The sequence below is a fragment of the Chinchilla lanigera genome, unplaced genomic scaffold (assembly GCF_000276665.1).
Source record: "Chinchilla lanigera isolate Chin_1 unplaced genomic scaffold, ChiLan1.0 scaffold00019, whole genome shotgun sequence".
Taxonomy (NCBI): Eukaryota; Metazoa; Chordata; class Mammalia; order Rodentia; family Chinchillidae; genus Chinchilla; species Chinchilla lanigera.
In genome coordinates, this window is record NW_004955420.1 from 26,385,570 (window position 1) to 26,398,888 (window position 13,319).

Genomic DNA, 13,319 nt, shown 5'->3' on the forward strand with positions numbered 1-13,319 from the left:
ACGCAGGGCCAATCCAAAGACAGTTTCTGGACCTTCATTTACATCTAGGCACGCAGGGCCAATCCAAAGACAGTTTCTGGTCCTTCATTTACATCCAGCGAGAGGCCAAGTGAGTTTTTGATAGGACCACTGTCCCAAAGCCCTAATTGCAAGAGGTGGAGGCCGAGTCAGGTGTTTTGGGGACGAAACGTCCCTCTCCCTGTACCCCTTTATCTCTGGGCCCCCATGAGACTTTTCACCGGCCAGCTCTCTCCCCATACAGGGTACTTCTTTTGCACCTTCAATAAAACTACACACACCCTTGCTGCCTCTTCTAGGTGTCTTGACCAGTTCTTTGTTCTGGACACCAAGGACAGGGAAAGAAACCCCAGGACTCTCCCGTCCGGCAACAGAACCATTCTACTTCCACTACCTTCCAAGAGATGGTGACCACAGGTACAGAAACGTCACCACCACACTGGAAAGGCTGCCAGCGCCATCGGAGACTTCTCTCTTCTTTTTCCTTTTGGCAGCACTGGGGACGGAACCCAGGGCCTCTCACGTGCAGGCAAGCTCTACCACTGGGCCACACCCAGCCCATGGGGCCCCTCACCTCCACAGGCCTGCACGCCACTCGCTAGACCGATGGGACAAACACAGCAGCTGTGCCTCTACCCCAGAGGGCAGCAGGGAAGGAAGCGCGGGCCCGTGGCGCTGTGCTTGCCTGGAGGGGCGTCTCGCCCAGCAGAGGGGAGTCTTCACCAGACGCAACCCTGACATCGCGCTGCTTGGTTCTACGCGCACGACAGTGGAAACCATCATTTTCTGAAAAATCTGGAAAGGGCAGAGGGATGACCAAAAGGACCAGTTGCTCACAATCGAGTTCAGCGTCCAAGGAGATGCGCATGGATGCTCGGCCCCCTCTCCTTCCTCCCTCTCCGGTCTCATCTTCCACTGATTCCAAGGCGCACATTTTCCCTACATACTCTGAAATGGGGACGTTTACGATCGGTGGGCCTGAGGGACAGCACTTTTCTCTCCAAAATGGGGCACTACAGTGAGAACTGGGCGCGCGTCGGGGCGGAAGCTGAGGGCGAGTGCGCCTGTGCCCACGTTCTCACACGGTTTACATCGTGCTGCTAAATTACTCTCTGAAAACTGCTGGAGCCCAGCTCGCCTGAGCGCTGCACTTAGTACAGTTCCAGGAAGGATTAGTTCTGTTATTTCGAGCAATTCTGACACTCAGTTAGCCATCCTGGAACAGGCAGCACAATGCAAGAGAAACGCAACGATGATGCGGAAAACTGCCCCTTCCTAGGACAGCGCTTATTTCGAAACAAAATACACCGATACACAGAGCTCTGCTAATGACTGCTGGCTTCCTACTAGGCAGCAGCTGTCCTGGCTGCATCTTGCCGTGCTCTCGCTGAGCAGGGGGCTCAGCAGGCCCGGGGTGAGGGCCAGGCGCGGGCAAAGACAATGACGCCAAGCAGGTCTCACAGGAACAAACCCGAAGCCTCCGCTCGGGCCCTGCAATTCCCACGTCTGTGCCCTCTGCCGTGCCCACCCGCTCCCTAACTTGCCAATGCCCCTGCCTCCCTGCAACACGCACGCAGCGGCTGGGTACACACCATACCAGAAAGTTCCCAAGAGCGGTGGAAAGGGTGTGGGTGAGGCCCGAGGGACCCCGGCTGGGTCCTGGCTCTGTCCTGGGCCTGGCTGTGCGGACGTCCCCACCGCACAACACCGTGAAGGCGGGGCAGGGGTCTTCTGGGGTGGGCCCCACTCCGCTCCAGCCCCAGGGGGCCAGGATGTGGGATGCTGTAAAAAAAGCAGCCCGCGTGCCTTTATTTACTTCTCTTGGTGCTGGGAGTGGAAGTGAGCTTGGTGCCTGCTGGGCACGGGCTGTGCGGCAGATCTCTACCCCGGCCCCAGGCCTTCCGCTTTAATCTGCTTCTGGATGACATGTTGGTTTTGTCGTTTCAAGCAGCAGTAAAGGAAGCATGCAAGATTCTGTTTGTTTGTTTGCTGTTAGTTTTCAGGTCAGGAAAGGGATTTAAAAAAGAAGAGCCTGACCTGAATGCCGCTTCAAATATCCTCTGCTTCGAAATCCACGTCACATATTCTTGGTTTCTCTTCAGATCAAACAAATCTTTCTCCTTTTACTAAATCCGAGTCATTCTCCATGCCAGAGACTCGCTGGCATGACAGGGGCCTGCCCCGGCACAGGGCTCCTGAATCTTGGTAACAACGCTACCTGCGCTGTTTCCTGCAGGGGGTGGTGGGGCTTCCTCCAGCTTCATGGTCTACTCGGCTTCTACTTAACCCTCTGCAACCAAACACTGACTTTTTCATTTCAGACACTGTACTTTCCTGTCCTAGATTTTCAGTTGTTGGTTCCCTTTTCTCCCCAAGACAGGGTCTCACTATGCAGCCCAGGCTGGCCGTGAACTCTCAGGAATCTTCTTGCCTCAGCCTCCCGAGTGCTGGGATTTTAGGCACGCGTCCCCACGCCAGGCTCAGTGGTTCATTTTTAGGAACAGTTCCCACTCTCTCCTGAGATTCCCGTGTCCACTCACCATGACCATCTTTCCCACAAGCCCATGGACACAGCGGCTGCCTGTGGCTTTCTGCTCATCCACACCTGGGTCATCCCTACTGCTCTTGGGGCACATTATTTGTTTGTTCGTCTGTTCCTTGAGGATCCAGTTTTCTGCCTCTTAGCTAGTCTCGTGACTTTTACTCCATGTGGGACGCTGCAGACGAAGCGCTGTCAGGGCCTGGACTGTTTCCTCCCGTAGAAATCTGAGTTTTGTTTGAGAAGCGTCTCTGAACCTTCAGGCTTGCTTGGTCTGTCTTAGCGTTCATTAAGGTGACCCGCTCTGATTTGCTCCCCCGTCCTGCAGTTTCCCCCAACTCCGACACACAGTACCCCCTTGCCAGGCCCCCTCTGCGGCCCTGTGCCCCCTGCCACTGCACCCCATGCTCTCCTTCTGCTTTCAGCCCGACTCCCAGAGAAGCTTTTTCAATAAGTCTGCGCGGGGCAGCAGCAGGCAGCGGGCGAGTTGCCATGGTAACCAACCATTTCTGCCGAACAGCTGGAATCCATCACTGATGACTTAGAGAACAATGCCCTGCTCGGGTTATGACAGCACCAGCCACAGGCAGAGGTCGGAACAAAGCGGCTGATGAGGTGGTTTTCCCAGTACGGCCCATTGCAGACGGGCGGGGGTCCCTGGGGAACGCAGGGCCCTCTGCTCTGCTCCCGCGGGCAGCTGTGTCACTGTGCTTCAGCAGCCGGCACTGAGCCCACGGCCCCCAGGAGTCGTCCCTGGCCCACTGCCAGCTCTGCCACCTTTCTTAGGGAACGGCTCCCTGAGGACAGGCCCCAGGGACTCGGAGGGCACAGAGTCCGGGGCAGGGGCTCGTGAGCTGGTGAACTGCAGCCCAAGTTGGCAAAGTCTGTGGCGATCAGAAGTTACTTAGAACCCCGCCATCGATTTGTGCATAAGAACTGCAGTCCTGGATTACACCGGGCCGGCAGCCCCTTTCAGACCAGGCCCATCTCAGGGCTACTCGGTGGTGAACTTGGAAACCGGCTAGCTCGAGGGACACAGGCACTGCGCGGCTCTCGGGTGATGGAACCCTGGCGAGCAGGTCCCACCCCTCACCGCAGGCTCTGCCTTCGAGCCCTGAACACGGAGAAGTGAGCAAGCAGCCAAGGCCCACCCGGTCCAAACCCCGGTGTAATGGGTGAGAGAGCTGCTCAGGGCGGTCACACTGCGGCCGGGCTGCGGGAAGGCTCAGCACCCAGCGCTGGGGTTCTCGCCTTCGCCTGTGTCCCTCGGGCTCCTAGTGGGGACGGCATCTCCTCGCTCCTGTGGGTGACCTGCCTGAGCCCCTGGAATTTCCTTCCCTCTGCTGGAGAGCTTACAGGCCTATGCAGGTGAGGGTGCTGTCTGCTTTTCTTGACTTACTGGGGTTACTGCTTTTCTTGACTTACTGGGTTCACTTCATTACAACTCTTGATGTAATGAAGGTGACTTCTGACCTCCAGTGTGAGATGAAAGGTCAGTGCACGCCAGGCTCGATGCCCTTGGGTGACCCATGCCCGCTGCCCTGCGGGTAAGGGAGGCCGAGGCTCCCTGCTTCCCATCTTCCCACCCACGGCTCCACGCGCCCTTCCCGCAGTCACCCCAGAGGAGCCCCCTGGCCCCCAGGGCACCTCGGAGGGCGGCACTGGAAGGCACCCTGCGGGTGTACACGCACCTTTGCATAGGCGGTCGTCTTGATAAACCACTGCCTGAGGAACCTCTGCTCCACCTTTGCGCCCGAGCGCCAGGAACAGCCGTGCTCATCCACCTGCTCGTTGGCGAGCACTGTCTCGTCCACCGGGTCCCAGTTGACCAGGGCCTGTGAGGACAGAGGAGACAAATGATGCAGCCTGTGGAAAGTCCTCGGAGGGTCCCTGGGCCCGAGGACACTGGCCCGGGGAAGGCGTGGTGTGTTGGTTTGGGGCTTATTTTGCAAGGGGAACAACATAATACAGGACACATACTTCATATGATTATATATAAGTCACCCAAAGAACAGTATACAAAAGAGTGCAGGAAATCTGTCCACACACTAAGACCAAGGAATCCAGCTGAGGGCCTGGATCCCACAACAATGTCCTACATGAGTTGAGCTGAATACCCAGAGCTCATAACAATGCCTCCCATGAATCCAACTGGAGGCCCAGAACCCATGACAGCGTCTCATGCAGACCTGTTTCACAGATCTGCTGGGAAGGCCCAAAGGTCAGTGGTGGAATCTACAAAGTCTGTGCCAGCAGGAAGAAGGATCTGTGCTAGCAGGCTGAGGGATCTGCCCTGGAGCCAGGAACTGATGCTCGGAAGAACCACAACTCCCCCAAAAGGTACCACGGCCACTGTCGGCAACAGTGAGGTCCCGAGCTCCTCCGATGATCAGGATGGCCGAGTTCCCATCAGGGAAACCAACGCAGCAAGCTTTTCCAGGAGGCCGGCAGTGCACCATCTTCCCCTCCGGAACCAGGAAGCGATGCTCAAAGTGAGGACCAGAGCTCTCCAAAGTGAACTGAAGGCATTCTCAGTGCCAGTGAGGTCCCGAGCTCCTCGGGGGATGAAAACAGCCAAGTTCATCAGGAAAGCCAGCTCCCCACAGCCTCTCTCAGCTCCCAACAGCCTGCCTCTTCTTCTCCAGGTCTGCCTCTTATGCTGCTGGCAACAGTCCTCAGGTGGGCCTCCCACACCCAGCACCACTCCCTCAGTTCAGCTGGGGGTTACAAGTTGACCACCAGTTATCAATCCATTACACGTGGCCTGGGGATGGTGTGGCCCGGGGAGCAGGAGCCAGGCGTGCAGAGCACGAGGACCCTGCATGTGACTACATCGTGCAAGGAAGCGGGGGAGCGCCAGGCAGGTGTCCCACACAATGTGGCTGTCGTCTTGAACAGGACAAACTCACAGGATTTGAAATTTAGTAAAAAGGGAAAAAGAAGAAAAAAATGATACCTCGTTAGAGTCCCGCACAATGGGACATTATCATTTTAACACAATGGCTGACTTGACAGAGCGATTACCACGGGCCAGGCTCCTTTGAATCTCCCAGCACCTGCCTGTCTCCATCCTGCAGTGAGGGCTGTGATGGAGAGAAGCGAGATGACCACCCCAGGTCCCTGTCAGTGAGGGCCAGGCCGGGAAGGAGGTCAGGTTTCTGGAGACCAAGTCGTTTTAAAAAACTTCCATGTAAATTCAGGGGGAACACGAAGTGGGTAAACCTTCAGTGTGCAACTGCTAAATTTCTACACAGGTGAGACCCTCATGCACCATCGCTCCCGTAGAAGAGTCCCAGCACCCCAGAAAACCGGCCCACTTCCTGTCCATCAACACCACTGCTTCCCCCAGGAGAACGCTGAGCTCGGTCTCCATGGCTTCACCTGACTGACAGGACCTGGGCTCCCCCAGGATGATTCTCCCCACGCAGTCCTGGGCAGCCTCCATCCTTGCTTCAGGTACGTCCCTCTGCCACCCACACTCACCCTTTACGACACGCGGGCATCACCTGGTACGAAGAAGGCGCTGAGTGCAGAGATGTGACTCGACACACATTTTAAAAAATCTGGATGGCGGGCCATGTGCTTGGCATGCAGGAGGCCCTGAGTTCGATTCCCAGCACCCTGCACCCCCAACCAAAAATGGCTCTAGGAAGCGACGGTGCTGACTGCTGCCCATCTGCCCTCGGGAGCCACGCGTCTTTCCGCCCCGTTACCCCCGGCCCCTGGATGCAGGCTGGGCCTGACCAATGCACTGGGCTGCCACCACTCCAGCTTTGCCCAGTCCTGGGCCCAAGCCTGCTCCCTCGGTGGCCCCTGAGCCTGAGGCCCCCGGGCCCCCGAGGCCAGCACCGGGGGCTCCCAGCCCTTCCGGGTCTCCCTGACCTCGGCACCCACAGCCCCTTCCTCAGTTTCTTCAGTGCTGAGAGTGGGTGAGCCCTCCACTTCCGGCCGTGGTCGAGTCAGGGCCGCACCTCGCAGTGGCACAAAATGTAGGTGTGGGGAGGGTTTCCCCCACCAGCAGGAGTGATTTATGGGCTACAACTTTATAATGAAAAGTAGGCCCCCATCTGCTGAAAAATCTAAGCCTGTCTTAGATTTTTACCGTCTGGAGTAGGGGTGGGAATAACCAATTTCCTCAAAAGTAAGGCACCCCAAAGCCTTGCAGTCATAAACTTATAAAGAATAAATATAGGACAAGAGGACCTCAGACCTAAAAACTTTAGTTTAATAAACCACAGACGATTTGTTTACCTATCATCACTGCCCTTAGGGGCTGGGGGAGGGGTCACTTAAAATAACAAGTAAAATAAAAGGGCCAGATACTGTTAGGTAACTTAGAATAGGACAGAGGCAACAACCGAAAACAAAACCACAAACGCTAAAAATCCAAACCATCTACTTGCAACTGAACTTACATACAAGGGGGTGGGGGCTGTTACCTCGCCTCTGGCTCCTGCCCTGCAGACCTGGGGGGAAGCGGATCCTGGCACAGCGATCACAAAAACAAATGGGACTGTACTTTATTGTCAGACTTTCCCACACCGCCTGGCGTCTCCCAGGCTCTCCGTGACCAAATGCAGGAGGAAGACGTGCTCCGAAGAGGTGTCCACCTAAGCCACGCGTGCGCAATGAAAGACAAGTAAGAGCAGAACAGCAATTCCACCCCCACGAACGGCTCCTGAGTCGCGGCGGCACCAAAGGAAACAGGGGCTCAGTGAAAGACGAGCAGCAGGCGACCCACGTCAGCCACACTGGCGTCTTCCTTGGGCCACCATCGCCTCCACCTCAGTCCTGGTTCAGCCCAGACTTCTGCTCGGGCTTCAAGTCCAGGCCCTGGGGCAGGAAGCGCTTGAGGCCTGCAGCTGCTTCCCAAGGCGCCTTCCTGGGCTCCTCCACCCCGCAGCATCCCTCGAGGCGGGCCTTCTCTCTCCCAGATTCCTGGATTTCCACATTTTCCATGTTTACTTTGAAGGGCACCTGACTGCTAAGCAAGCACTGTCTTGGCTAGTGGGATACCACTTCTGGACAACTTTACAACCATGTTTGTTTCCCTGGATGATATTCACGTTGTCTTATCACCTCCGGAAGCCGGCTCTCCACTCCTTTGTAGCTAAGAAAATTTGTTGGTAAAATACTGTCTTTATTTTGAAAGCAGCCTTAAATCAATATGGAGATCAGTGAAACACACTGCACTGAGTTATCCGGCAACGTTCCAAGCAGGAGAATGTGCTGGTTAATCCAGGGGCAAACACGAGATTCAGGCTTTTTGCTTCAGTGACATACGGAACAAATGGGTCTGGTGACAGTGACGTTCCTGCTCTTCCTCTGTCGTGCTTTTTCGTGGGGCTCCTGAGTGGGGGGAACCATGGGCTTCCGGGGTTGGCCTGGGCAGCGCCACCTGGCCCGACACGGCACTGTGGGCCTCGGGTCACAACCCCTCTAGCTCTCCACTCGCTTCTTCCAGGGTGCCCCTTTGTCCCGCCCTGGCCTTGCCCTGCACGCAGGCAGCCAGTCCCTGGGCTCACACCTGCAAGTGGTGTGCTGTCTCCTCCCTTCCCTCTCCTCACACCCGGCTTCTTTTAACCACCCGAGCTGCTTTCTGGGTGCTGCCCTCGGGCGGCTTCAGGTTCCAGGTTTCAGGGCACTGGTTTTCCCAGGGCCGGCCGCTCTGTCCTGCCGACGTCCCGTCTGACGAGGAGCCTGACTGCGCTGCCGCAGGGCCTGGGCCTCGCTGTCGGTGCTGCCCATTCCACGCAGACTGGGCCTCTATTTGGGCTGAGCTGTGGGGGGTCCTAAAGCTACCATTCACTTGCCAGTCACAGTGTCCCGCAGCCAAGGGGCCTCAAGGGGAGAGGCGATCTTTCCGCCCCTTCCAGGAGCTGAGGTCCCACCGCAGCCTGGCTGTAGTGGGTGAGTCAGCACTGTCTCCGGCTGCCAATGACAAGGGCATAAATCAGCGGCTCCGCGGCTCCCACATCGTGCACACTTCACTCCCATGGCAGCCTCTGTCTTCTTGCTAATAATGACCCACAGAACGAGATGTGCTTACACAAAAGAGGTGAGATCACCATGTCAGGCAGAGGTCTTTATGTTCATGCTGATGGCTGGAGATGTTCTGGCTTGGGGAGGATGAGGGCAGATGCCTTTCACACTGGAACGGAACATTTAGCAGGCGGCACTTGTTTGGAAAACGGCCCCCGGCCTGCTGCGGGTGCTCTGCACAAACCCCTTCCCCCGAGTTCACCCACACAGCTGATGGCAGAACTGAGTTTAAGGGCTGATGCTACCCTTTCTCAAGGAATAAAACCATGAGGATGTTGACGCTGTTGTACAAGGAACTGTATCAGTGTTTGGAAGAACTGCGTGACTCAGAGAACTAATATTCTGCAAATGGCCAGGTGCATGACGGGAGCCAGGTGTGGTGATGTACGCCTGTGACCCAGCATTCAGGAGGCTGCTGCAGGATCTCCGTGAGTTTAAGGCCAGGCTGGGCTGCTCTTAAGTTCAAGGCCAGCCTGAACTACGTAGCAGACCCTGTCTCAAAACACAAAATGAAACAGATAAACAAAAAGCCAAAAAAATCCCAGTGCACGACACTGAAAACTATGCATGGGAAAAAAACCCTAAAGTATGCGAGAGACCAATACACTGATACAACAGGAAGTTCACTGATGCGCTTTGGAGTCAATATTTCCAAGTAACCCTTCAGAAACTGCCACTTAAAGCTGGGCTTGATTGCGTGATTCACAGCTGCAATCCCAGCACTCGGGAGGCTGGGGCAGGAGCATCATTGTGAGTTAAAGACCAGCCCGGGCTACAAAGTGAGCTCATCGCCAGCCTGAACTGCATTAGTCCACTGACTGGTTTGGCTGATAGTTCTGGAAGTGGATAATGGGAAGGACCATCTTGGGTGTGAGTGCTGCCTGCCCTAAAGGTGGGTACCCTGGAAAGGACGTAAGGGACAGAAAGAGGGATGTTGTTTGCTGCTTGCTGCCTTCTGCGTGCCCTGCTTTGCCATGGACTGTTTCTCCTCTGTGATTCCCCTCTGCCATGCCACCCTGCCTCGGAGCCAGCCAACTACGGACTGAACCTCTGCACACTGTGACCTAAATCTTCCCTCCTTTAACTTTGGGTGTCTGGTATTTTGTCTCAGCAATGAGAAAAGTAACTAAGACATTTACCTTTATGATTTTAGTAAAATAGACCTAAACCCTGAACTGCACCAGTCACTCTCTATTATAAAAGATGAAGACTCCTCCCATGCTTGCTTCTACTTCTCCCTTCTTTTACCTCTTGATTGACGATGTTATTTTTATATTGCTAAGGGTTAAGACATTTTTGTTCTATTCTGAACGCCAAGTTGAGCTTTCTGCATTTGTCTTCATAATGGTTAACTCTCCACTGGGCTCACGGCTGCATGGCCTGAGGCCTGGCTTGGGGAAGGACACCGCGGGGTGCCTTGACGGGTGAACCTTTTCTCGGGCTCCTCCCCTCTCACTTGGCTTGCTGGTTGCCATGAGGTGAGCACTGTCCTCCGCCAGGCCCTTCTGCCACGATGTTCCTGCTCTGGAGCCAGTCCACCATGGACTGAACCCTCTGAAACCGTGAGCTAGAATACACCTACGTCAGGTATTTGGTCCCCGAGACAAAAGGCTGATCAAGACAGCCACCTAGTGGGACATGACAAACGTGTTCTACACCCACGCTGTCCCATACTCAGCAGCAGCTACTAGCAGTTCAGCTGTTGAACGCTTGGAATGTGACTAGTGTGCCTGAAAACCTGACTTTTCCATTATGTTGAAGTTAAATTTTAACCGGCACAGGTGCAGGGGCTGCCACGCTGGATGGTGCAGCTCGAGGCCTCACTGGGACACTCCTTCCCCACTCGCATCACCCCAGGTTTCTCTGCTGTGACCGAGCCCCTGCCGCAAGCAGCACGTCCCTTACCCAGGAGACTGCTCCGCACAGGTTTGGGGTACCGACAGTCGGTTTTTGTTTTGTTTTGCACAGTGCTGAGAATCAGAGCCTGGGGGCCTTGAACATGCTAAGCACGCATTCTGCACTGAGCTACACCCTCAGCCTGACAACTGTTCCCAGTTCTCCCAAGAGCCCTGCAAGGAAGATGTTCCCACCTTGGGCAATGGGCGAGAAGCCAGGTTTCCCGGAGGTTCTGTTACCAGCTGGTCCCGCTGCTGTGAGAGGGGCAGGGTGCAGGTCCGAGAAGCCCGAGCATTTCCTGTGTTCTGTCCTTGACCTCATTACGGCACGGGGCACTGTCATGTGCTGGGAATGGAACGCAAGGGCACCAGAAGCCCAGACCCTACAGGCTGTAAACTGAGGCAGGCTGCAGTTACTTTCTGTGTCTGCTGCGACTGATTTCATAGACTTGTGGGGGTGCTCACTTTCACAGCTACCGGGAGAACCGGCTTCTTTCTTCCTTATGCTAACAAGGATGCATTCTAAGGAGATGGAGAAGTACACAGTGTTTTAAACATGCAGCTAATGTGAACTTACCTCCTTTTGATAGGCCAGTCCGGCTTCATAGAGTTTAATGAACAGGTACTGGGTCCATCTGTAGTAATCTGGCAAACACGTAGTGATCTCCTGCAAAGAGGGGACAGCGTCACCTATGGGTCACTGTGAGCGCCCGCCGCAGCGTGTGCACCAGCCTTGCTGTTTGTTTCTGGAAAGCAGTCAGACCTCAGGCACACTCACCAACCTGTAGTATGTTCAACAATTCAGAAAGGGCAGGGAGCAGCCCCTCATTTTGGGGGACAGCTGTTCCCGACACGCTCCCGCCCATTCAGGGACGTCTAAAGATAAGAAACCCAGCTTCAAGTCTTGCGTGCATTCCCTGCCCCCGCCCGGGGACGAACAGGTGGACTGCTCTGTGGGGAAACGGGCCTTAACACCGCGGTCAGCGTGAGCATATGCGGGGCCCAGGAGGCAGCTCACGTGGAAAACAGTCACGGAGGGCAAGAGGAACGTTCGCTTTGACGCGCTCCTCACTGCAAAATGAACCCTGTGTTTCTGTGACGCTGGGACGGTGGCTCCAGTGACAGATTCCTCCCTCACGTGCATCTGCTGTTGTCCCCTCAGGGAGGTCAATGAAAAACAGTATCAAATAGTGAGAAACCACCCCACGTGGGTTTCCAACGCTGAGTCCAAGGTTTCCAAAGCTTATTTCTGTACTCATAATGCAGCTGCTACAGAAGTTTTAGAAACCAGCCTTTGTCTTTCTGGTGCAGGGGACCAGGCCCAGGGCCTCGCGCGGACTAGACAGGCATTAAGCCCCGCGCTCCACCTCGGCCCCGATGGCCCGCTGTGTGCTGGTCTGATGCACCGAGAGTTTGCCATTGCCATTTAATTAGGCATAAGAACCTCGATGCCGTCACCTGTTTCTTTCCTGGTGCTCTTTAACTTCAGAAGCTGACAGAAATGGAGAAGCCCTCGGTAGGGCTGAGGGGTGAACTTGCCTAGCATGCAGGAGGCCTTGGGTTTGAAGCCCAGCACCGCAAAACCAAACCAAACCAAAACACAAAAAAGCAAACTAGAAATGGGTAAAGGGAGGGGATGTTTCCAATGGTTCCATTTGTAATGGATTTTGTTTCTTTTTGTCGTTTTGAGACAGGGTCTCGCTAAGCAGTTCAGGCGGGTCTTGAACTCACTTTGTAGCCCAGGCTGGTCTCAAACTCACAACGATCCTCCTGCCTCAGCCTCCTGAGTGCTGGGATTACAGGGGTGTGCCAATGGAATTTTGATAAAAGGTATACATCTATCAAAAGTGCACTCATATCTTTCTTAAAATAGAAAATAAGAGCTGGGCGTGGTGGTGCAGGCCTGTGATCCCAGCACTTGGGAGGCTGAGACAGAAGGACTGCCATGAGTTTGAGGTCAGCCTGGGCTACATAAGTGAGTTCAAGACCAGTCTGGCCTACATAGTGAGACCCTGCTCCAAAAAAAAAAAAAAAAAAAGGAAGAAAGAAGGAAAGAAAGAAAGAAAATGAAGAGAGTTTCAAATCCAGGATTTAGGACAAGCGTTACAGAAAACAAGCAAGGGGCAACTCTGGTCCCTGGCTCTCCTCCACTGTAAGGCAGCGGTGAAAGAGCAGCTGCCGAGTGGCGGTGCCTACCCGGCTGGCACCGGGTGCCAGCTCCCAGCGGCACTGGGCACTGAGCGCTTCATCAACTCAAGACTAGACCAGCACACAGCAGGCCGCCAGCTCCCCGACCTCCAAGTTCATCCTGCTGTCACGGTCCAGATTTGTTTTTGTCAACTTTCTACGCAACTTAAAAATTTCATTTTTAATAAAAGCCAGGGTTGTGACAGGGCACGAGGTCGAGGGGTGGGGTGAGGTGTGGGAAACACCCCCAGACCGAATTTTCCCACCCCCAGGCCCTGTTATTGTGGCTGTATCTTTTTTCAAACTTTATGAAACATTTAAAGAAATATACAAAGCAAATATAAGAAAATAATGACATTCGTTAAACCTAGGGGATGAGGTCATTATCCTCCTTCTTTTTCCGTATATTTGAGTTGTTTATAACAAAACAGTAAAATAAGCCAAGTGTGGTGGCACACATATGCTTATACCTCAGCACTTTGGCAGACTCAGGTGGGAAGAGCTGAAATTTGATCCCTGTTTGGGCACTTAGGGAGACTGTGTCTCAAAATTTAAAAGAAAAAAAAATTTTACAACATATTTATACATATATATTTTATTATATATATATGTATGCATATTACAAAGGGCTGGGGATA

At 54.4% G+C, this 13,319-nt stretch overlaps 1 protein-coding gene across 1 annotated transcript in view; it reads right to left on the minus strand.

The window, feature by feature from the left end:
• Nucleotides 1–13,319, minus strand: part of Lars2 (leucyl-tRNA synthetase 2, mitochondrial) — a gene marked incomplete in the record, with an annotated part of 104,831 nt that overhangs the window by 43,441 nt on the left and 48,071 nt on the right. The window contains 2 exon segments of the mRNA XM_013513567.1: nt 4,249–4,392; nt 11,072–11,161. Of these exon segments, the coding sequence (XP_013369021.1) occupies nt 4,249–4,392; nt 11,072–11,161 (234 nt within the window).